Below are 24,397 nucleotides of genomic sequence, written 5' to 3'. Positions count from 1 at the left end.
TAGACAAGATAAGTCAAAGAGAAATTGTTGCAAAAAACAAGCTCATTTGAAAACTTAGTGTTTCTCCAGAACTTCTTACCATTCCTAAGTGAACACAAATGTGAGAAGTTTTTACATGAAGCTAGTCCTTTTCATTGTCAGATGCAACATCTACACTTAAGGTCCCTCACAACTATTAAAATACTTTCAGGCAGTATTAATACACAGAGAAGCAATTAGTTGTATCTTCAAGAAGCCAGGTATCCCAGCTCTAAAAGTGCATCATTTAAAACATTAGTAATGGAATATTTTGAAAGAACATCTCATTCAGTATTAATGCATGCCATTATTACAAAAATATTCATTGCCTATTGTAGGAACAACAACTTTCTTTTGTAGACAACAAAAAGCATGCTGAATGGTATCAGATCAATATAAATCTATTTTTAATGAGGTTTAAGACACTGTTCAAGTCCCATTAAGAGCAGCTTCCTCCAACTGTGCATCAGTGTAGGCTTGCACAGCTGTTAAAAGTTTTTCACTAATGTGGCTTAGACTGGCCCCAAACAAAGCAGGGCATTCAGAGTGGATCTTGAATTTTAGAAATCCTTCATTTAATTTGTTTAAATAAAATATTAAAAACCACTGTAATAATTAGGTATAAAAGTTGTTAAGTAACAAATTTGGGCCTAACTAGTACAACATACAGGTATTTACACAAATGCAGATTTGCTGTGGTCTTTAATATTGGGAAGACATCAGAATGTGAACCATGAGCTCAAGCCCACCCCCCCAAGACTGAAAGACACAAAAACCTTGGGGAAGAGTAATATAAATTGCATGTCAGTTCAACTGCCCAAGTCAGCTCAATAGCATGGCTCAGCCTGGTTCAAAGTGAGCAGCAGTCACAAGTAAACCAGTCTGGTTGTAGTCATTTTAGCAGCTGCACTTTAAGTTACACTGCAAGTAATTAACCCTAAGTCAACAAGGCATTTCTACAAAGCAGGTGATGACACCAATTTTCTAGATGGATGATGATGAAATACATAGAAAGTTCAAGATGAAAGAGCAGATGAAGACGTGAGATGTTTAAATGATGCGACAAAACAGATATATAAATTAAACAAGAATGTTTAATCAAGACAATCCTTTCTTTTTCCTTTTTTTTTCCTTAAACAGAGGTTCTTCCAGAATTTTTTTCATTGGAAAATCAAAGCCTATTCCCACAATAGTGAGGCCACTTGTTCAAGCAGCTCTGTTGTACAACTGTTACCAAGATCCTAAACTATTTCAATTGTTTTCTATTGATATTTCTGAACTAAAAAGTTTCAAAATATTGTAGATTTTATTTGTGCTCCACATATTACAAGCAATTAACAACACGAAGAAAGGTTCATTTCCTCAGCTAGAACACCAAACTCTATACCAAGTATTACATGTACACAATACTTGCACAGTGACAAGCACAAGAAAGTACTAGTTGAGCACTTACTTTCAGATATTCATACCAACTCTTAAAATCCACTTCAGTTCTCCCACGCCACCCAGTCTACAATTTAAGGCATCTCCACACAGCCATCCATCCACTGACCCACCCACTCCCATACACACAATTTATGTTGGAGGTGTTTACTCTTACAAAGAAATCACTATGTCGATCAGGTACCATTTATTATTTATCCCTCTAACTGTGTCAGCATTGAGATATGACAGTTAAACCAGTGTTAAATCAATACAATATTTACAGAGCACAGCACATTAAGCTTGAGACACTCACTTGGAGGATAAAACCACATTTTAGAGCAGGACAAAGGTCACCATTATTATGTGTTTGAAATCAGCTATTTACAGGTCCCTATGACATAACTATAGTCTGTACACTGTTCCAACAGGGCAGGCAAAAAGCAGGATAGGCATTTATTTTAAGGGAATTTAAACATACAATTTGGAAGCATATTATTATGCTACCCTGAACGCCAAGAACCACCTTAACATTCTTCAAGGTGGTCTCATATCCTAGAATGGCATGTCCAGCTGATACAAAACAGACAATACAACATTTACTTTGTGGAGAGTGCTTACTCCAGCTATTCAAACATCTGAACTTTGAAGGCAATTCGTCCCAGGAACTTGTCACGGTCATCTTGATTTTTTAAATTCGGTGAGCCCAGGATCTTGCACTCAATTGCTATTTCTTCTTTGGTACCATTGGGGGTAATTGCTAGCTGAACAGCCACTAGAGGCTGCAAATAGTGAGCCTAGTGAACAGATAGGGAAAATATTTGAGAGACCAGAGTTAGTTGGTACTAAATTAACATCAGAACAGTTAAGAAAAAGCTAATTAGGAACCCAGCTTTTCAAAGACCAATCTGATTCAGGTAAGGCACTTTATTTTCCCAGGTTAGAAAGACATTCTTCATACTATTTCTTAACTAATATATTCAACATAATTTGAGTCACAGTATCTTCAAGATGCAGATGACTTTCTACTTTATTAGTTCCAATTTTTCTAGAAATATTCAATGACAGAACCTCAGAAATCAGTGTCTTCCACTCTTCTGCTTGTTTTGGGTTTGTTTGGCAGGGTGCACGTAATCTGCTACAGAATGCAACTTTTCTAGCAGGGTTTAAAGTGTTGGTTTTTTTTCCAAAAGCCTGGCTCAACAAATACTAATAAAACCGCTTCCCTTCTCCCCTGTCCCATTTACTTTTTCAGCAACAAGGCATTCTGAAAGGTGTTATCTGTTTAACAGCTTTATACAGAAACCTTTCCTTGAACATCCTGACAGTATCCTTCCTGGTCAGTTATATTTGGTGGAAAAATTCACCAACTATACAATTCAATTCAATAAGAACTTGCATTCTCTTTGAAGTGCCTATGAATTAAATAGGAGCTTATTATACACTGTTAAGGCAGCATTTTATGCAATGTTCATGAAGCATTTCCATCATTTATTAATATTTTTAGGTCAGTACTGCTGACTGATCATTATGCAAAATTCTTTTCCAGGTAAAAATTAATGTAAGACAGTGGACTAAATACAAGCAACACTACAGTATTGGGCAAGTATAAACCTTGAATTTTAATTGAACAAAACTTTGTGTTAAGACTTTTTCCATCCTCATCAACTTAAAAGACTCTTTAACATTTCTGTTGGTTTTAGGCTATCTTCTTTACCAAAGAACACACTAGAGAATGCTCAAAATCTCATTTATAAAGGATGATGTCATGGAAGTAGATGTGCTAAAATCTTTTGATATTAAGTACTAGTAAGAAACAGACTAAGTAGCTGCTTTCATTGGATAATGGTTTTACTAGATCAGGAATTTTCCTGTGCTCCCATAAACTTCAGACTGGGAGGGAGGAATTGCAGCTAGGCAGGACTCCCTCAAAACTTCCCAGTTGTAAGGGTGATACCACACTTCGAGTTTTCTAAAAATCAGAACTACAATTCCGATGTTTCCTCAGGAAGAGAAGTCTTCTCACCATCCAGGTTTTTCCAAAGGGGGACACATATTTCTATGATGTTTTAAAAACAGATGATACCAGAAGGGACTTTTACTCAATATAAAATTTGGAGGAGAATGGACTCAAAAAGACTCCAAAAGATTTCAATGAGCAAAAAGGAGCAGTGACTCTCAAGACTGCTGGTGTACAGCCACTCTTCCATGAGGACAATGCCCGGTCTGTTCACGTCTGCCAAAGCACGTCTCCAGTCTCACTGAGTGCTGTGCAACGTCTGCATCTGCAATATTCCTTAGCAGCACCTCATTACAAAACTCAAACTTCAGAATTAATCTGGTACTAACAACTGTAAATGCACACAGAAACAAAACACAAAGTGAAGACCATCATTAAGGGATACTTACATGCAAGCTTTTCCCATAGTAAGGGAAGTACATCAAGTCCATTGCACCATTAGGAGGAAAATAATTTATGTTAACCATGCCTTCTTCCTGTAATTGCAGACAGCAAGGAAAGTAGAAATTAACATATGCTTGCATAAAAATGAACACAAAATTAAAATAACCCAATGATGAACTGCAAGATACCTAAAAAAGGGCAACTGACTTACAAACTCATAAAATAATTCAAACCAGATTTCTTTTGGCAAACAGTCACATGCTGCACACATCTGCTGCAGTAAGGATGAGCAGTACTTAAATTAGCAATCAAGTCAAAGACAGCCTGCCTTCATACTTATGAGTCAAAGAAATGGGGAAGGAGGGTGTATGTTCATTGTAATGAGTAATTTAACAACCCAACCTCCCATGTATAATTAAAATCCCAAGTATCTCCAAGCAAGCCTGTGTATTTTTGGTGAATTGTGCTGTTTAAAGCCAGGTTTTTAAGCCTCTCAATACAAGCCTTCACAGAGAACCACAGACACCTCTCTGCAATAGTGTCATTCCTAACATTAGGTGCCCTCTATCCTTCAAATGCAGGCCAGATATGAAGAAACTCAAATGGTTAAAAATGGTGATGTTGCTGGAGTTATATAATCACCTCAGAGGAACAATATATACAGATGCAGGCCTTATCACTCAACTGGCCCCTGCAACCCCAAATCCTGGAATAAGAATAAGCTACCTACAAAGCTGCTGCCTAATTTCTGACTAAGGAGTCACTCAGTCCATAAAATATACAAAATATGTATGTATGATTGAGCTGTTCAGACACAGGTTATCAGCATAGCAATACACAAACACCTCTCCCTATACACAACATTCTACAAGACTGTATATCCTGGCAGAATAACAAGCTGCTCCAAGTTTATACCACTAGGAAATGCCCACATCTGTAACCTTGTGTAATAAATTAATTACCAGAACCAAGAGAAATGTCATTAAAACAACCACCCCAAAATGCTAAATGCAAGTTCAGAACATCACTGCTTGTTCCATGTAATTCACAAGTTCAAAGTTAATTAGCAAGTTTGTTGTTGTTTCTCTATTACCATATACAACAGCCGTAATTTTAAATAGATCCCTACAAAATTCAGAAGACAACTGCAGTAAGATCAAAACATATTTAAGACCAAACCACAGCTCAAGGTTACCTTCTTTTCACCTCCTCAAAAGAACATCCAATAGTGTTTTAGGATATGGCCACATTCTCATTCCTTTGCAGAAAATTACTGCCATCATTAATGTAAGTTTATTAAGTATTTTGGACCTTGAGCTTGCATATAACTATTAAGCCGGAATATGTTAATTTTAACCATTATTCTTTATTTTATTTAAAGCTCATGCAGCTGAAAATACTTACTTTTCAAATATGTTGCTGAAATAATGGTTAAATAATCAGCATATGGAATAACATAGGCAAAATAAACAGGAGTAGTGCTTTCTGGAGCAGCTAAATACAAGGCATGCATGCAGTCATCACTATACACTAAATATATGCATTAGGCTATCAGTGCAATAGCAGGGAGGTTCTGGGACATGCAGCTGCCTATCTAATGCAACTGCTGGGTGGTTCCAGATCTTCCTGAATAAGCAATCCTAATTAAGATCCCTACACAATTAAATAAAAGTAAACTAAAAAAAGACCTAAACAAGATGCATTTGCTGAAGAACTTCAAAAATCAGTCCATTAGTGAGTGTCACTTTTTCTGCTTATCATGTAGTTTCCACAAAGAGCTGCTGACAGTCAGCAAATCTAAAAATTGGAAAACGTAGCTGGACAGACTTCCACCTCTAACTGGGTCTTAATTCAGACTGCAGTTTAGAAAGAAGAATTTACCAGATGTTGAAATAATATGCTAAAGAAATAATATTATAAAGACCCAAGGAAAGAATTTAGGAAGGAATTATCTATAATCACTTGACAAGAAGAAATGGAGAAGATAAAGAGCAGTATTCATTAGAAGAAACTGTAAAACAGATTTCTATCACAAAAAGAAAGTTAACTCAGATCCTGAGTATGCTGACAAAGGCAAGGCACAGAGAATGTCATTCATACAGCCTTTCTTCATTCTTGTCAACTACAAAGTGATACCAAACGAAGTCAAGATGGTCAATAAACAGCAGAAATAAATGTATTTTGGAATTAAGGCTTCTTTTCTCTAGTTAAAAACAAAAAAAACCCATCAAATTTATCTGTTTTCAGTAAAGGTTATTTTAACTTGAAATAAATACTGCTGCAAGATGTTCTAGCAGATGTGAAACTGCACAACTCTGGCCCCAAACTAAAGACCTAAAATGCTGATCTTCAGACTTCTTGGAGACAGAATCTTTTGTTGGTTTGTTTCTCTTTCTGGAGATTCTAAACACTGCAGCGATTAGTTCCTACACAATGCAGGAAGAAGAACCAACTGTATTGAGTGTCTGACACTGCAAACACTCACATCCCTCACCTACAGAAATTGCAGCGATGACAGCTTCAACTACATGAGGGCAGAGGGGGAAGCATCCCCAGCTATAAGCGTGCTGACTCTGATATCACCCATCTATCTAGAATTTTTCCATTAAAATATAAATTCCCATATAAGAAGTGCAGGGAGAATAAAGAAGATTCACCTCGCAGAAGAATACCTGAAAAACATAAATTCCACACTGAAAAACTTAAAATGATGCGTCAGGTGGCCAAGACTGGCAGGATGTGCAGACTGAAGCTACTGAATTCATTTTGTATTTGAGAGACGTGTAAAAGCAAAAACACCATTTAAAAGTCAGATTAAGTGTTAAGTCCAGGCAGACACTTCTCCAAACTGCTCTCAATACATGTAGGATTGATGCACAGAAGTTCCATCTGAGCATGAGGAAGAACCTTCTTCCTGGGCAGTAATTGGGCACTGGAATAGATTGCCCAGAGAGTGTGGGGAGTCTCCCTCAGTGGAGATATTCCAGAAGTGTCTGGACACAACTCTGTGCCATGAGCTCTAGGATGACCTTTCTTTGAGCAGGGAGGTGGGACCAGATGACCACTGTGGTCCCATCCAACCTTATCCACTCTGTGACTCTTAATTGTAAGAAATATTTAAAAACAGAGATGAAAGGGAAATAAAAATCAGTGAACAGTGAATCTACAGGATGAATTCTAACTGGTACATAAGCTTTCCTAAGCAAGTAAATTATTATGAGCTAGGGTGAGAATAGGCTAATAAAGATAAAACAGATGTATTCAAAGCAGCAAAGCCTGACAAATACTTCCTTGTAAGTCACTAAAGAACTAGTAAGATTAATAATTTTAAAAATCATAACCATCACACTTGTGTAGATCACAAAAATTTAAAGTGGATGCAGTAGTAGAACTTTGTACTTATAGAAAGGAGATGCAAGAAAACCACACACAAATCACTTCTATGTATCCCAAAGGGTAAACAAATAGCAAAAAATGCCACCATGATCAACCAAGTTGTTATCAAGCTTACTGTTTTGCTACTGAAACCAGCTAAGAGGGTAAGAAGAAGTATCATCTGCTTAGTATAGTTTTTACTATTGTCTCAGGGGATCCATAGACAAAAGTTAAAGAAATTCACCATAAAATAGGACTGCCATCAGTATTTTATAAATCACTTGAACATTAGTTCTCAACACCTCACAAGGCATTTCTGGTGGAAATGAAGATGACTGCTCTGGATCCATGTTTCAATAAGGACTTGAGAGGCAAACCCAAGTTCATTCATTGATAGCACCAAGCTAAGTAGTGCAAAACATTTTCAAAGAACTTGATCCCATTAAAATGATCACAAAAAATGACAGAGGAGGGCCAAAAACAGCCCTATGAAATTCAAAGCTGTGAACTTTGAGAAGTCACATCTACAAATACAGACTGGGAAATAACCAGAAGAATATTTTAATTGTTTTACTGTTTAAATCAAAGACTAGTATATTACACACAGCAAATTCACCTTGCTTTCAATGTGATCACAAAGGGACAAATGCTGTCACTAACAATAACTCAGCTTGAGGCAAACTTCTATCTAGTTTGGAATATCACATTGCCAAAAAAATTTATAAATTAGACAAGTCAAAGAAAAAAAAAATACTAGTAGAAGGAGGTTAATTGCTTTTTTTCTGTTCAAGAGAATGTGGGGTTTGTGAATGGAAGCAAATAAATCAGTCTCAAGTAAGAGGAAGAATCACCTTTGCTTGCGATGAACTGTCCTGGAGAGATCAAAACTTTCACAAAAATCAAGTATTAAAATCTGTGCCTACCAAAGGTATCTAGGATGAAGGCAGAAACACTTACAAGTGTTTGTCTCATTAAGTACCAATATTTCCCAGCCTACACTTTTATCAGTCACCAGAAGCTAAAAGCCAGGACTCTGCCCCTTGCTCAAGCTACAAACTTACCAACTCTTTCACTGCTCCCCAAGCAGTCTAGGAAAAACACCCATAAGTCAAAGTAATTATTATAATTGCAATAAAACATTCTGTGTAAATCCATTGGTACATAACAAATATGCAAAGATTAGCTGTTATTATAAGTAGTTTATACTTGATTTGAAGGCAACTTTTACTTGAGTGGTAACATTAGTTTTCACACAGTTGTCTTACCCATCATTTATAAAATTGTCTAAGGTGCACTTGCAGCATGGAGAAAAAATAAAAATAGAGATTATGAAATGGGAAAACAAAATATAACTCACAATAAATAAATAAACAAGACCACAAATACACATGTATGCATTTTCCTCAAATCTAAATCAAATCAGGTAGTTCAAACATCTAAGGATGAAATAACAACCAAAAATGTTTCTATAGGTACACTGAAGAAATTAAAGACACTAAAACTAAATGAGACATACAGTAAGATGAAAAACACAAAAGAAAGAACAGAATCTCTAAGAAGAAGGGAAGAGTGAAATAAACTACTTCATTATTCACCGTAATCACAAGGAAAATCAACAACACACTTATTTCTTACATTCTGAACTGACCTTAGGGGTACACTGTATATGTGGCTCTCCTTCAGGCTTTAATCCAATTATCTAAAGGAGACAAAGTTAAAATATTTACAGATCTTTTTCCCACTTTCAATTTTTACACACTGAAATTGAACTTTTCCCTCACTAAAGATAAGTTCATACAGGGACTAAGTCTAGTGCAATTTTCATCTGAACACAATTTTAAACTAGGACTAAGATTTAAAGCATTGTTAAATTAAATACTTTACTCAGGTTATATCAAAATATTTACAGTAGTAACAGAAAGCACTGTTATCTTATTTTACATTTAGCATATAATTTTAATGGCTTTAACCAGTTAGCAATTCAAGTAACAGGTACATCATTCATCAATCAGTAACAGGACATCATTGAAAAGTCAAAAACTTTGTAGTTTTCCTCACCTTTCATAGTTTAAGAGCTACAGAATGCATTAGATTAGAGTTATTACGTTGGAGTTCTGAAACACAGACATGAAGTACACTTTACTTTGCAGAGTGGTCTAGAATCTGTTTCACAGAACAGTTAAGTAAAAGCAAAGAACAATATACCTCTGAAAACGAGATTCAGATATTTTGGATCAAGTCATCAAAGCCAATACTGGTAAATACTAGAATGCTTAAAAAGGTCACCTCATACTACTCTCTGGAATTGCTCAACTTTTCAGTAAATTACACTATTAAAGAAATGCAAACTGAACACGTATTTCAGTCCTTTCCAAAGTAATTTCTTCATGCAGCAGAAGTTGGGAGCACTTGTACTAAGTGCTAAAAGATAAGTAGGCACTTACTCTATTCATTTTCACAAGCACACAGGGAGTTCCTTTGGAATAGCCAAAATTTGTATCTTCCTTGCCAGAGCACTGTCCAAGGTCAGCGAGGTTAAATCGACAAGCCTTTTTAACAGGAGCATCGCTCTGATCAAAGATCTTTCCCCGGGTACAGTCTATGTTTTGTGACTGCTTTGAATCATTATATGCTATGAAACAAAAACAGCTTGTAAATTAATGGTATAAAGCACATAACCAGCCAAAATCTGCAGATGCCTATATAAGTAATTATCCTGTTACTTCCCTAAGAGTTTTCTCAAAGTAGTATTTTCAGAGCACTGTATCTTACATCCATCTTAATAAACCTTTTTCAAAGCCTACAGACAAGTAGCAGTGTACTTGAATGAAAAAGAGTATTACAGAAGAATGAATGCTTTCCTGCTTTTAAAATTGCAACAATAATCACAACTTCATGAATTTCTGTACATAAACTAACCACATATGCTAAGCCAATAATGTATTAAAATACAAAAATCAAGTTTTTATCTGGAAACTCAACCAGTTTTCCCTTTGCACATGTTTCTTTTACAAGTACACAGGAAAACTGACAGTCTTTCAATAATTAATATTTAATTGTGTCTACATTTACATCAGATAGTATAATTTATGTTATACTAACATCTCAAGTTGTTTCTCACTTTGTGTTTCTGAAGTGCACAGACCACACTGTCACAAATGCTAAATGACTCCCATTTAAGACTCTTTGTAGTTTCTTCGCCCTCACACCCCAGCTCCCAGCTAATAAGGTAAAATGGAGAAAGGGAAAGTTCATCCTGATGCAAGACCCAAAGAACTGCAGGAGAGGCAGGTAGTCATAAAATGCAGCACTCCTCTCAGGAACCCTTGGCAGAGCTCTGAAAGAAAAGCCTACTCATAGAAGCTTTTAGTAGGCACCAAAACTGCGAATATGGAGAGATTCAAGTGTAGCTGTAGCTAACAAAGCAACTCATGCACACAGGTGAGATTTCACAGCACCTTCCTCATTCTGACTTACAACTTCTGAGGGGTTAAACTTATTAATATTTTCAATTGATTTCCACATTATTAGAATAAGTGTACATATAGGCACACGTGAAATAATATATGACGACCCAGTGATTTTTCCACCCTTCAGATTTGCCCTGTATTAGCTTTTCTCTATGTTCTAAATTCAGTGTTTTAATATTTCTGTGCATAGATACTGTGTATCAGAGTGAAAAGTCAATAAATTGCAATTAATTTAATCTTTGTGCGCCTTATTTTTCAGACAGACACCTAAATTCTTCAGACTAAAGTACTCTCACTCAGTAACCAAATCATTTAGACTAATCAGATAACACAGGTCTTGCATTTGTGTCCAAATACAAGACCTATGTTATTTTAAATTAAATTCTTTTGGCATATGTAATTTCTACATCTTACAGTAATTTTAAATAACGACATCACCCAAAACTCTCCATTATGTACTGGACTATTCCTCATGCTCAGGCTCACTGTCTAATACAGGCATTTTACTCACTATTTTCTGTAAAATAGAGACCTTTATAACACACATATCTACAGTAACACTGAACTTGCATTAGTCTCCATTGGCAATTAGTGACTACAAACAAGAAATGAAATAATGTACTCAAGATTAAAACTCCTAAATTACTTGGGCAATTGTAAGTAACTTACATTCAAGGAAGTTTTGAAGTGTAGTAACATATTCTGAATATGATTGGCTGTCACTCCTATTAAAGTAAAATTCCAATGCAGTGTCTGGCTTTGGTGAAATCATAAGTCCTTAAAAAGAAAAAGTTTAAATTAGGAACTAAGCAACTTATCTTTCCTTCAGCACTCTAACCCCTATTCAAACATCCATAAATTGGAAAATGTCTATTATCTGTAAAGAAACATTAATGTTACCCCTATATTCTACAGTACTGGAAGGTACTTTGTGCTTGAAGCCAGTAATCAAAATCAGCATTACATTAATTAACATTTAAATCCAACCCAATGTATAACTGCAATTCACAAGCCAAACCAAGTGATTAAGAAAAGCAGAATCAGCAGTTTAATCACTTTAAATCAAAAATTTTTATTGATCCACTTTCCACACTCAGCAAGTTTAGTTTTAAAAATAATCAAAAAAATACCCAAAAGCACACCCAGAAAACCTTCACTTCAAGCAAGCTTTAGGCAATACAGAGTGAAGCTATGATTGTATTATTCTCACAGAAGCCCAGGAAAAAAAATTAAAATTTGATTTTACATAAAGGTGGCTTGAAAGTTACCCCAGTCAAAACAGACAAGTCAAATTAGTATTCAGTCTTCTCGTGCCTCTCCTCAAACAAAGCTGAGGTGCCACCTGTTCCATGGAGAACAGAGACACTTTCCAGAGCAGCAGGGCAGGGCTCAGCCAGGGCTCTGGAGCTGCCTCCCAGCATCAGCATCCCAGGGGAGCTCCAGCTCCCCTCCGCTGCCTGCTGGGGCAGCGGGCAGGAAGCAGAGCTGCAGGAGGTACCAGCCCATGGATCACCAAAGCCGAACCCAGCCTCAGCTGGAGGGCTGGCAAGGCACACATGGAGTAAAGTGAGCATGGCCCTCTCAAGAGCTGAACCGCCCCTGCTTCCCAGCACATGGCCCAGAAAGCTGCAGAGCCCAGTCTCAGGGGTTTCTCTGGAGCAGGTGAAAGCAAAGGGCACACCAATACACCCAGCCTGGGCCACCAGGAGCTGTCACTCACAGAGGTACCTGATGGCAACAAAAAACCCCACCCCTAAAAACCAGGCCATCTTTATAAAAAAATAAACATTTAAGAAAGTAAGATAAAGTTAGGTTACTGTAGTTAACCATCACAGTATGTAGTTCAGCAGCCTAGGTCTAACAAGGATTTACCTACAGAAATGGCCAAGCTTCTTATCCAAAGGCAGAAACTATTTACAAACACTTGCAACTTGCAAATAAACATCTATACTAGAAACTCATCACCAACAAATGTTCTTCAACTTTAAAAAAAACCCAGATACAATTTAATGTCTTTTACTCTAGGTCTCTTATAGGATTCCAAATAAATCATAAATCCTCTTTTTTGCAGTAACAGCAGTTAAATTATTTCCATGGAAGCCACCAAGTAAAGGCCTTAATGACTAGCAGTCCATAATTTGACTGCAGACTACTTTGCACCATTACAGTAATTTTCTGGCCTTCACACTGAACTGGGATTCAACAAAATAAAAGGCAATTTAGTAGCAGGGCTGAAAAAATCACTGGAGGGGTTTTACACATTAGGAACTTTCAGGGGATAAGAGATTATTATCTACAGAACTATAATGTAAATGAAGGACTTAAATGGTATTTTTCAAAGGGTATATGACAAAATAACTAAACTAGTCATCAATGAAGGAAAAAATAATTTGAAGAGATTTACTGCTTCAGGGGAATGTCAGAAACATCCTACGAAAAAGGGGACTCCACTTCCAGTGGATTACATTCTGCCTAAAAACTATGGTATAAATTCTACAGAAGAAGCTATTTGAAGGAATGATGCATAGACTGTGAGAGATGCAGGATTTGAGCACTTCTAGAGGAACAGAATTAACAGCCTCAGCACAGGATCACATCTAGGATTGTAAAAGAGATTACATTATTTTACAATTCCAGAAGGGATTTAACAAAAAACGTTTTAAAATCATCTGGATTTGATTTATACTATTATATCCCAGTGTACAAAGCAATTCAAGTATCAATTATAAATCAATTGTGAGATTTCCAAGTACATTTAATGTAAGAGGAGAACCTTTGACCTACGGCATCCAGGTTTTGTGTGTAGATTTTAGGTTTTTTAAAAGAATTTAAGTTTACAGCCAGGAACATTACATGTCTCACTGCAAATGAAAAACAACAGAGTTAAGGAGAAACATTAAAACAGAAACAAGCAACTTGATTAACTTATACTAATGTATGAGTTGCTAAAGACATGGTTAATAAAGACATTTAATTCAGAAATGTTACAGGAATTCTTCAATTAAAAACTTATTGCAGCATATATACTTTTAAAAACAAGCATCCCTTATGACTTATTTCAAAGCCAAGGAAAATGAATACCCTGAAGTACATGAGAGAAGAAATGTCAGTCAAGCCCGGCATTAAGCCACAGCCAACCACAGCGTCATCCACTACGATGCTTCTGACTTCCACAACAGACACAATGGAAATGGGGAGAAATGGTCAACTAAGCCATCTTTTTCTTCCCTCATTTATTTTTCTTCTCTTTTTTTTTTTTAATTATTCTTTTGAGCATCTAGCCCATCCTTAGCTTGAAAAAACAGCACAAATCCTCAAAATCCCTTACAATATGACACTTGTTAGAGAAGCCGAACACTACCAAAACAAATTCTGTTCACACTGGCCCAACTGCAACTTGCTCATACAAAGATCACTGTACCATCTTAAGTGTGGATACAGCTGCAAGATGATGTTCCATTTTAAGAGCTTTGCATTCAACAAAAGGAAAAAAGTTATTTTAAAAAATAACATCATCTCACTTCCCCCAATATATTATTATATTGGTGAAGACAACCACCTTATTACTCATTCTTATTTGTACAGGGTTGGTTTTTTAACATACAATTAGTTCCTTGAAGCAGCCAACAGTGAGACAGGAGGGCAGTACACAAAGGAAGCAAGACAGCACTTTCAGTGGCAGCTACATGTTACACGGACTTAGCTTCATCATAAACAGGGCCCTTCCTCTAGTGGATCCCTATGTAAGAGGTCTACAATCCCTGCAATCCACAGACTTTCCATGTCAGTTGGAAACTATCTAATACTGTAATAAAAACTCTGCAAAGGCCTCTATCCCACAGTCCTTACATGCTTGTGCTCTTGAGCAGATCACATCCACAGTAGAGCCTTCCCGTACCTTCTGCAAAGTATCAAGCACTAATCAAGGTGGCCTTCCACCTCATCCATGAGAAATGTTTTAAAGTAGCTTTACAGCAATTTGATTAAATTATAAACCAACTTCTACATCAGCATGTTGTGTGGATCTGCAGGCAAAATTGTGGTCTACATGACGAATTCAACTGACAGGAGCTTAAAGGAAAAAACCAGCAAAATTTAGCAAAAAAACTTCCACAAAAAGCTACTGCCTGAATTTACGCTGTAAACATATATAACTTGCCTTACACCAAGTTTTACCTTTGCAACCTGCAAGTAGCTGAATCATGATGATTTCCCATAAGAGGTTCGTATTTCAAAAGAGCTCTCAAATGAAACTCAGTTGCTAAACCAGACAGAGGTTAATGAAAAAAATAAATACAGCATTACCTGGACTAGAAATCCGGTCCCGGTACTTGGGTATATCATTGCTCAGTGTCTGAAGCATAACCCACATTGTGAATGTGAAGAGTGCTGCTAGGAAGCCATAGAATACCAGATAGAATAGCAAGATCAATCCTGTAAAGAAAAAGCTAAAATTACAATTTTTGTTTCATCTAATTCCATTGCCTATTTTGAAAATCAGAAATGGGAAATTAGCAATACAAGGTTTGTAGTCATAAATATGCCTCTAGCATACATATGTAATGCACAGTGCACAATAATACATACAAAGATGTTTTCTTAATACTTTCTGATTTTTAAAGCTTATAGACCATTTTGGCATCTCTATTTTTAAGAAAGAAGCATTAAAAACCACTCTTTGGGCTATATAGGAAAGCTAGCAAAAATTACTAAGCAGTGCACTACAAAAAAAATAAACTGTCACTTGTTTACTAGAATTTTAGCTTTGTATCTGGTTGTTGGGAAGATGAAAGAACTGAGTGAAAAGATAAAATTATTACATTGGATCCAGACCAGAGAGGAAGCAATTGTTGCTTTAATAACATAGTTGATATTTGAGGGAACTCCACACAAGAGTAGTCCTTCACACACATCCAGTTACAAGATACTTCTCAGGTTGAAAATGCTTTCTGCCACCTGTTTTTGAAAACAAACCAAGCCTTCCTTTCAGATTTATCCAGCCTAACACACACACCTACTTTACCAATCTACCTGGGGACCCAGCAACCCCACTGAATTCATCAAATACACAGATTATTACCAGCTTCAAATTTTCATTAACTGAGCACTCAATACCAACCTACATAAATGTGTGGGATTCTGTTTTTTAAGACTGAGACTTAAGGACACACACAGAGAATAAGTCAAAAAGAATGGGAGGTATTAAAAGTACTGAGGGGACTGGATGCTTGGACTGAGAACCATCTTTAAAATCATTCTAATTCAGAAACATAACCAAATGTTGACACAAATTCAATTTTTATTGGATATTCTAGCCATAAGGGCACTATCAGAAGCCAGATATGCAAGTTGGGTATGAAGAAACGCGCTTCAAAACCATTATGCAACATCCTACCACTGACATTTGACAGAACCAAGTGCAGAACTTTCTAACCTTTCACAGAAAAGGAAAGAGCAAAAGTAAACACAACTGTATCCCAGTGCTATGTACTGTCCACTGGAATAAGACAGAAGGAAGCCTAAGCCCTGGCTCCTGTCCCAAAAACTATGCTTGCATTTTGCACTGAAATAGCCTCTAGTGTAGTATGGTACCCAGAAACCCATGACCGCTAAAAATCCAAGTACCCGTTTTACTTCTCTCAAAAGAATTCTGCGTACATCTATTAAAATAATGTTTTATTTTATTTATTTATACTTAAATTCTTCAAGTAAAGTTCTCAACAGCAACCAGCTGAATGTCAATGGATTCTCAATTTGGTTTTAGTTTTCAATCTCACACATTGATGAGGTTACCTACCAATCTGCAATAACCTGAAAATGATTAGCTATTTAAAATACACTTGAAACCACCAAGATGTAAGATTCTATGCTGCGATTAGAAGTAGCAAAGTATGAAAACACAAAAACAAGATGATAATGAACAAGACTGCTGAACATCTATTGTGAATGATTGCTAAGGTTATTTAGAAACTATTTAGCTGCTAAAATGAGAACATAAAAACAAATAGTAGAAATTCTAGTCAACAAAAGCCACTACAAGAGTTCCATCTGTATTTGGCACAGCAGCAATGTGTTTTGCCTACAAGCTTGTAATTGCTTTAACTGGATTTAAAGCAGAACGAGGATCTTCAAATTAATATCCACTGTGTTCCGGGTATTATAAAACCAAGCAAACAAAAAAGCTCCCTTACAAAACCTCTGGTCAGCTCTCATTGTGATCCATACAAGTTAATCAACTACTGGATACCTCCATCAAACTCCCTAGACAGTACACTTTCCATCAAGTGACCGAGACAATCACCAAACAGTCCCAATGGAACAGAAGAATTTGACATGTAAGACAAGACAAGGAGCTGCTGTGGCAAGCAGAGTAAAAGCAAGAAAATCAGGGAAGTTATTTCAGAATACACTCGTATTTAATTTCTAAAACAATATGCCAAACTTCACTGGAAAAAGAAAAAAAACGATGAGCATAACACGGGCAATCAGAGCACCACAGAGTGCAGTTCTAAGCAGACACGGCCCTAGGAAGAGTCCTGCTTTGGGCCAGCACTACCACATCCCCTGCATTCCTGACCCTGAAGGGCAGGTGCCACAAGCGCAGCTCTCCCCCGTTGGGTCAGAGGTGCCCCAGCCACCTGCACAGCCCCTCACCCCAGAAGGGCTGGCAGCGCTGGGACCCCTCCCAGCCTGCAGGGAGCACCAGAGCAGGGGTAACAGTGGTCCCCACTCCGCGGTGGAGACTGCAGTGACAACAGCACCTTCCCCAGCCCCACCCCTCCCAGCAGCAGCCCAACCACCGGGGATGCGCAGCAGAACAGAGCTGGAAAGGCTATTTCTATTCACGGCCCTAAAGCCTCCCCCAGCCCAACAAAGTTTAATCTTTATTTTAATACAGCTTGTAAATGCACTGCAGAATGCTGACTACTCATCTGACCCTTTTACATTACTTTGCCACATTAAAAAGAGGGGAAAAACAAACAACAAAAATCCCCTCTGCAACTTCCAACAGCTCCAAACTGAGTAAGCTGCTCTTTGTGAGCCTATTAGTACTAATTATCCTTAGCTAATCACAGTGAGCAAGCCATAACCTGTCAAGAAATTCTGCCAAAATAACTTCACCTAACACTGGATTTCTTGTCAGGAAACAAGATGTACCCAAGCAACAGTGAAAAGCTATCTTCCATATTTCCTCCAAACAAAGTACAGCTTCCACATCTAACATGCAACCCAACTGAATTGTTGGACAACATCTTGTACACCAAAATGATAACACAAGAAAAACTCAAAACCAAAATTCTGCATTACAATTTACCTAGTTGTTTTGGTTTGCCTTTCTTTCTGCAGGGCATCACAGGACCAAAACCACTTCTTCATATCCTAACCACTTCGAGAAGCAAGTTAAATCTAGAAGACTTTTAATTTCTGAACCAACATGCTGATACTGTCATTAGCTGGAATTAATTTGCAGGAATCAAAATACTTCTCCACTGTGAAAATTAAAATTTCTGACTCTAGTGAATGCAAGGTATCACATACCTGGCCATCATTTCCATGGAATACAAGCTTTCCAAACTTTACACGGCAAAAGCAATGAAAAGCATGTTACTCAGGCATAAACCAGACTGACAAATCTCCCTGTACGTAATGCTTAGTTAGATATACACAGGTATCAATATAAACACTCCCACAAACAAGGTAGAAACTATTCAACATTACCTGCAACAACAAAAATTAAATTGTTTTTATAGTTTGTTGGATTCCATGCTGCACCGATCCTATCACCTGCATGATTGTCCTTCACAATCTTTAACAAGTGGGATTTAAACACTCAAGTGATGTTCCTACTGACTAATACCAGAAACATCAAGGAGTTTTAGTCCACCTGCAGATGACTTCCTTACTTTAACCTAACTATACACATGAAATTATCACTAATCATGTTTCAACCTTACTTCTTGGACACTCAAGAATTACTGTTTTCCAAATTTGGGTGACAGCAGAGGGAGGAAGAAAAAGACTAGTCAGAAATACAACCTCAGTCCCATGTTATATGTTATGTCACAGTAAGCCAGGGCTCCACTCAGAACATGGGTATACCTCAGGAGACAATAAAAACCATCAAGTGCAACACTTGCAAAGAATCCCAAAAGCCAGGGTCTAATTTCATAATTAAGAATTTAGAACACCCCACCACCACCACAAAATACGTATACTGTACTACTAGAGCATGCTGATATCTGTTACAAGACAAAGCAAGATGCCTTTTTTCAGAGTGCTGTGAGCCAAGGAAAATAAAATAATCTATTGCAATGGCAGACAGTGATGCCAGAATGTTTAATATTACACTACTCATGAAGAAAGCTAAATGACAGTAAACCCCTGCTCAAAACACTAATAAAGAAAACAAAACCATGTCAGAAAAGCAGTTAAAAGTCTGACAGCATTTTTTTTGTCTTCACTGAATTCCAACCAGGAATTCAGTGAAGACAAAAAAAGAAGCAAAGCAAGATCCTTTGTCATGGTGGCCAACAAGAGTGCATTTCCATTGACATGGTGGAAAGCTTTCCCAGAAATAAGGTGTTGGGTTTTGTTGGTGGGGTCGTCTTTGTAATTACAACCACACATCTGTGCACCAAAAAATACAACTAAGCATTCAAAAGAAAATTCAGTAGGTCTGAATTTCTGTGCACTTCAAGGCAATGCCACCTCTACTTCGAACATCCTGACACAACCAGCTTTACAGAAAGACTTAAATACACTTGACGTGACATCTAATGTGACCAGAGATGAAGTACTGCTACAGCCTATATTGCGCTTCTTTTTTGGCACAAATTATTTTTTTATTAACCTTATGTGAACAGAATTAACTATCTTGTAAGACAATGCACACACCTGAGTATGCAGTGAGCATCTCAATACAAGCCGTTTATGATAATCTCACTGCATCCTTGCTAACTCCAGGCAGACACAACACCTTGCCATTACAGGCAGAGACTGATGCTGATCCTCCTTTTACTTGCAGGAAGGCTCCACCCAGCAGTCTGCTGAATCCTCCTTTTTCCTGATTAAACCTTTTACCTGATTAAACGCTGGGTGCAGCCCAGACCCACCCTCGTTCCCACCACCTCTTCCAGGACTATCAGCACCCCTCACGCCTTGCTGCTGAGAAGAGCACAGCCTCAAGTCAGCAGTTTTTCCTAGTTATTTTCTGTCTCTTTTAATACAACAAATGATTATGCCAAGTAATTAAAAATAGAAGAGTTTGGGGGAGAGTGTGTGTAGGTTTGCATATCAACTTGCGAAAAATTCAAACTGAAGTACCCCTCAAGTCTGAAAAAAAATAAGGTGAAAATATCCATTTTTTTCCGCAGGAGACATATTATCCAGTTTTCACCAAGGTGTAAAAAGCAACTATTTACCAAACTCTAAAATGCACCCTCTCTTACATGACAAGTGAGTACAGAACCACTTGTGTCTGATCTTTTCACAAACCCTGAAATGCAAATGGCCGATAGAGGAGCACTCCAATGCCAAAGCATTGGCATTCCCAGAGAATCACTGCCTTTCAGACACCATTTACATAAGCCCCCCAGACTATGTCAGACTAGGGAAAACATGCACATACTGTGAATAATTACTTAACGGCTTCTCTACTGCTCTTGTCTGATTTCTGTGAGGAAGCTGTCTTGAGACAAGAGAAATACGCACAGAAGAACCAGAGCCAGCTGAATTCTCATCGTGCTGTCCCTGGAGACACGACACCCCAGCAGACTGGCAACCAGAGCTCCCCTCCCCTATGTCCTCGCCTTTCAGCCCAGAGACCAGCAAGAGAAAAGCAACTGTAGTCGGTGAGAGAGCTCTAAGCTCACCTCGACTGCAGGAGCAGGAGACCTAACCTTGCCAAGAGAGACACCCACCTAGTGTCCCGCCATCAAAAAGTTAAACCAAACAGAAAGCCACACACCACGGCCCAAAATAGTCAGATTATAATTAAATTAAATAAGCACAGTATATTAATCATGGAATGCCAAAACAAACATAACACTGAAAATATGGTGTTACTGAACATCCACTTCCTAATGTCCAGGCTGAGGAAATGGTATACAGTAGTAACCACATGCGAATCACCTAAACTACGAAATAAAGTAGTTATTATAACTATTATTAGTTATAATTTTTCTCCTTAATGAAGAAAAATTATTCTAATTGTGTATAGATACTTTCTCAAGTAACTGTGGAAACTCCTTACCAACTAAGTTATCTCAACTCCAAATTTTATCTACTGGCCTTGGTCTAACATGGACTAGTAACATCCTAGGTGACTTATCCTACTAGATAGATTTAAACAGCGAAGATGGTTACATCTTCCCCTTTAAAAAAAAAAAACAAAAAAACTTCAAGCTATTTCCAATATATCTACAGTCTGTGCTGCTCAGACTCATGACACAGCCAGACTTCTGCAATCCACACACCCAGCCCACGCACTTGAGGAAACCTGCCTGTGCAGAAAGATCACTAGACAACAGCATAGTGGAAATTTCCTATCCTTTGCTATTCAACTGGCTGAGTAGCTGCAAGCTCTTATTTCCATCTGAATGGAGGGGAACTCCTGTCAGAGCTCGGGCCCTCTCCTGACAGACAGGAGATACTGGCACGGCAGAGAAAGCACACCCCAAGCACAGTCCGCTTAAAGCTCCGCCTCGCTATTTCAACATCAGCATTCATTGAGATCGTGTCAAGGCCAAGGATGCATTGGCCTGTTCCTTAACACCACGCTGAGTGTCTTGTTGGTTTTGTAAGCACAACTATTAAGTATCCCAACTACATCCAAGTTTTGGGAGGAGACGCAGCATTTTCTGAAGTCAGTAAATATGTCCCATGAGGACTGAAGAAACATCCTAATATTAAGCATTTGTACAACTGTTTAATATGAGAAAACACACTCGGAAAATCAAAATATTTTTATTGGAAGCAACCAGATTACGATAACATGCTTTCCAGCTCAGAAGAAAGCAATACGATGACTACCTGAAAATAGGAAAACAAACACTGCCTTCACAGGCTTTATTGGAGAGCCTTCATTTAAAGCTTCCTTTAAGAAAATAAAAGGCCCAGAAGCCCTACGCTGGAACAAATTTAGCACGATGACGCACAACCACACACAACGATCACTTTCTGGAATTGGGGCTCATGAACTTTTGGGGAGGGGGGCCGGGGATTTTCCTTTACTCTCCCCGAACTGCAGCTCCAAGTACACAGGCAATTCGCGCTCATTCATTCTGGATTCCGTGCGCCGCTGGAGCGCGGGGGGGCCTCGGGCACGGCTGGAGCGGGGGAGCTGCCCCGACACGCGCAGGCTGCGGGCGGCGCGGGCGATGCCGCGGGCGGGGCCGCCCGCACCTCGCGGCGGAAACCCGTCACGGCCGCACCGCGGCGGCCCCCGGGGCGCCCCCGGCAGAGCGGGCGGGAGAGGAGCCCACGAGCCCGCACCGGTTGCGGGGCGGGCGCTGAGTCATCTCGGGACGCGCCCCGGGAACTCCCCCTTCCCCCCGACCCCCACCCCCGCTGTCACGGACGGAGCTATTTTTAGACCAGCGGTTGTAACGGGCACCGGGGCGCGTGCGCCGCCGCGACCGCGCGGGCCACCTCACCTGGTGCGCGCCGCCCCCGCATCCCCGCGGGGACCCTGCCGCATCCCGTCCCCTCATCCCGGCGGGGGGCCCTCCAGCCCATCCCCGCGGAGGGCCCTCCCGCATCCCGTCCCCGCATGCCCGCGGGGGGCCCTTCCGCATCCCGCCCCCGCACCCCCCAACTCCCGCGCTGGGCCCCGCTCCCCACCGCCCCTCGGCTTCGCCGGCGCCTCACCCCGCCCTTGTCCCCCGCGGCAGGCTTACCCCAGCTCTTCGCCGTGCGCCCCAGGAACTCGCCGCTGTTGGGGTTGTAGATGAACTGCCGCCACTCGGTCATGCTCTGGCGGAAGGGCTTCTTCGTTTCCTTAGCCATGGCGAGGCGAGGAGCGGCTGCGTCGCGTACTCCGGCGGCAAACCCTCCCCGGCAAAGAAAGCCACAGCCAGCGCCCGCTCCCAACCGCTAAGTAACTGCGGCCGCGGCGCCCGGCGGGAGAGCGGGCGGGGGGCGGGCACGCCGGGACCTTCCCCAGTCCCGCCCTCCTTCCCTCTTCGCGCCCCCGCGCCGGGCGGGCCCCGCCGCGCTCCGCCCACACGCGATCTCCGCTGCCGCGCGCGCCCCCTGCCGGCCAGGACCGCCCTGCTGCGGGGGCACGCGGCCCGGCCTGGCGGCGCGGACGGCGCCGAGCGCGGGGGGAGCCCGGCCTGGCCTGGCCTGGCCGCCGCTCCCCGACCCCACCGGGCGCCTCCCAGCCCGGCTCCGGGCACCCGTGAGCCCGCCATGTGCCCGGCCGGTGCAGCGCCGGGGTTGTCGCGGGGCGGGGCGGGTCCTGCTGCACAACCATCTTAGAGAAGTGCCGGGGGACGGAAAGGCTCGCTAGTATAACCCGCATCTCGGCACTCCCCGTGATCCTGCACCGCCCTGAACACGAATGTGTCGAGATGCTACAGAAGGGCTGATGGAAAGGTGACTCCTGAAGCACAAGGGCTCAAAAGCGCCGTTGCCGTCGCGCTCCTGAAGGTCCATGTAAGACAGCACGCACCCCCTTTCTCATCCCCTGGCTGGCAGCACAGCCGCAGCATCCATTTACTCTGTGGCACGGATCAGGAGCTGGAATTCTCTTTCCCCAGTACGAAGCGGAGCAGCGGCACCCCCGCGCCCCCCCAGCCCTGGGGCTCAGCTCCAGTGTGCTCTCCCTCACAGAGGTCTCAGCCAGTGGCGATAACGGGGACTTCGCAAAACTCAGGTGTGACAGGAGAGCTCCTACATCAAAGCAGTTCTTAAAAATAGTAAGAGACCAAACCCGAGTGAAAAAGCTACACCAGCCTACATCTTAAAAGTGTAAGAGACACAATTTAAGAGATGTCTTATGAGGAATGACATATTTATCAGCATGGTTAGTTCAAATCATTACAATGATTGCAATATTGCCAGAAAGCAGTAAATATAAAGTATAAAATAGAACAAACCTATTTGCCTCTTGAACGTCTGATTCCAGTAATCTCTACTGTTGCAGTACATCAACTAAAAAATTCTATTTGCTGTAGAACACCAACAGAAAATAACGTATCACTCACTAATTACTCCTTATCGCACTGCTCAGCTAACAGATTCCATTTCAAGCCAGAAATAAGCCATCTCCATTTTTATTATTCTTCTATTCTTCAGTCCAAAGACTGACTGTCATTCCATTTTAACATCTGCTTTGCTGAATTATTTTCCCCAGTTTATTCAAATAGGTATCCTACACTATTATGGAATAACATGTCAGCAAAATGTACCAATATCAATCTTTTTGGACTGGGCACCATATGGATTCAATAACATTAAAGTTTACTAGATGCAAAGAACTGTGGAAATTAATATAGATTTAAAAAATCAGATTGACTCTAAGGAATGACCAAGCCCTACATTATGCAATGACATATCAACAGCTAAATATATTAATTTTTTTTTTAATTTTAAAAAATTGCAAGCTAAAGTATTAGAAGAACTAGTATTATCTGACATCACTGAAACTCTTTGGTCTGCACAACCTAAAACATTGGAATATTTTTGTACTCTGCTCCAGTGAGTT

General features: G+C 39.9%; 1 protein-coding gene across 1 annotated transcript; it reads right to left on the bottom strand.

The window, feature by feature from the left end:
• Positions 1 to 1,092: 1,092 nt before the first annotated feature.
• Positions 1,093 to 22,831, bottom strand: ATP1B3 (ATPase Na+/K+ transporting subunit beta 3). The gene is made up of 7 exons (XM_084212724.1): positions 22,587 to 22,831; positions 14,995 to 15,123; positions 11,359 to 11,466; positions 9,664 to 9,851; positions 8,868 to 8,918; positions 3,850 to 3,936; positions 1,093 to 2,237 (listed from the first exon to the last, which is right to left on the bottom strand). The coding sequence occupies exons 1-7, from the start codon at positions 22,693 to 22,695 to the stop codon at positions 2,067 to 2,069; spliced, it is 843 nt and encodes a 280-aa protein (XP_084068850.1). The 5' UTR covers positions 22,696 to 22,831; the 3' UTR covers positions 1,093 to 2,066.
• Between the last annotated feature and the right edge of the window lie 1,566 nt (positions 22,832 to 24,397).

Source organism: Fringilla coelebs (genome assembly GCF_963513975.1).
Source record: "Fringilla coelebs genome assembly, chromosome: 10".
Lineage (NCBI taxonomy): Eukaryota > Metazoa > Chordata > Aves > Passeriformes > Fringillidae > Fringilla > Fringilla coelebs.
This window is presented reverse-complemented; position numbering and strand designations above follow the sequence as displayed.

What these genes read in the sequence shown, in the direction of transcription:
- ATP1B3 (XM_084212724.1), bottom strand. Translation starts at nt 22,695, where the DNA reads ATGGCTAAGGAAACGAAGAAGCCCTTCCGCCAGAGCATGACCGAGTGG. An exon ending in ACTTCAAAACTTCCTTGAAT is followed by an intron (nt 9,852 to 11,358) that starts GTAAGTTACTTA and finishes TTTGTTTCATAG; the next exon opens with CATATAATGATTCAAAGCAG. An exon ending in TGCTTGTGAAAATGAATAGA is followed by an intron (nt 8,919 to 9,663) that starts GTAAGTGCCTAC and finishes TGTCTCCTTTAG; the next exon opens with ATAATTGGATTAAAGCCTGA.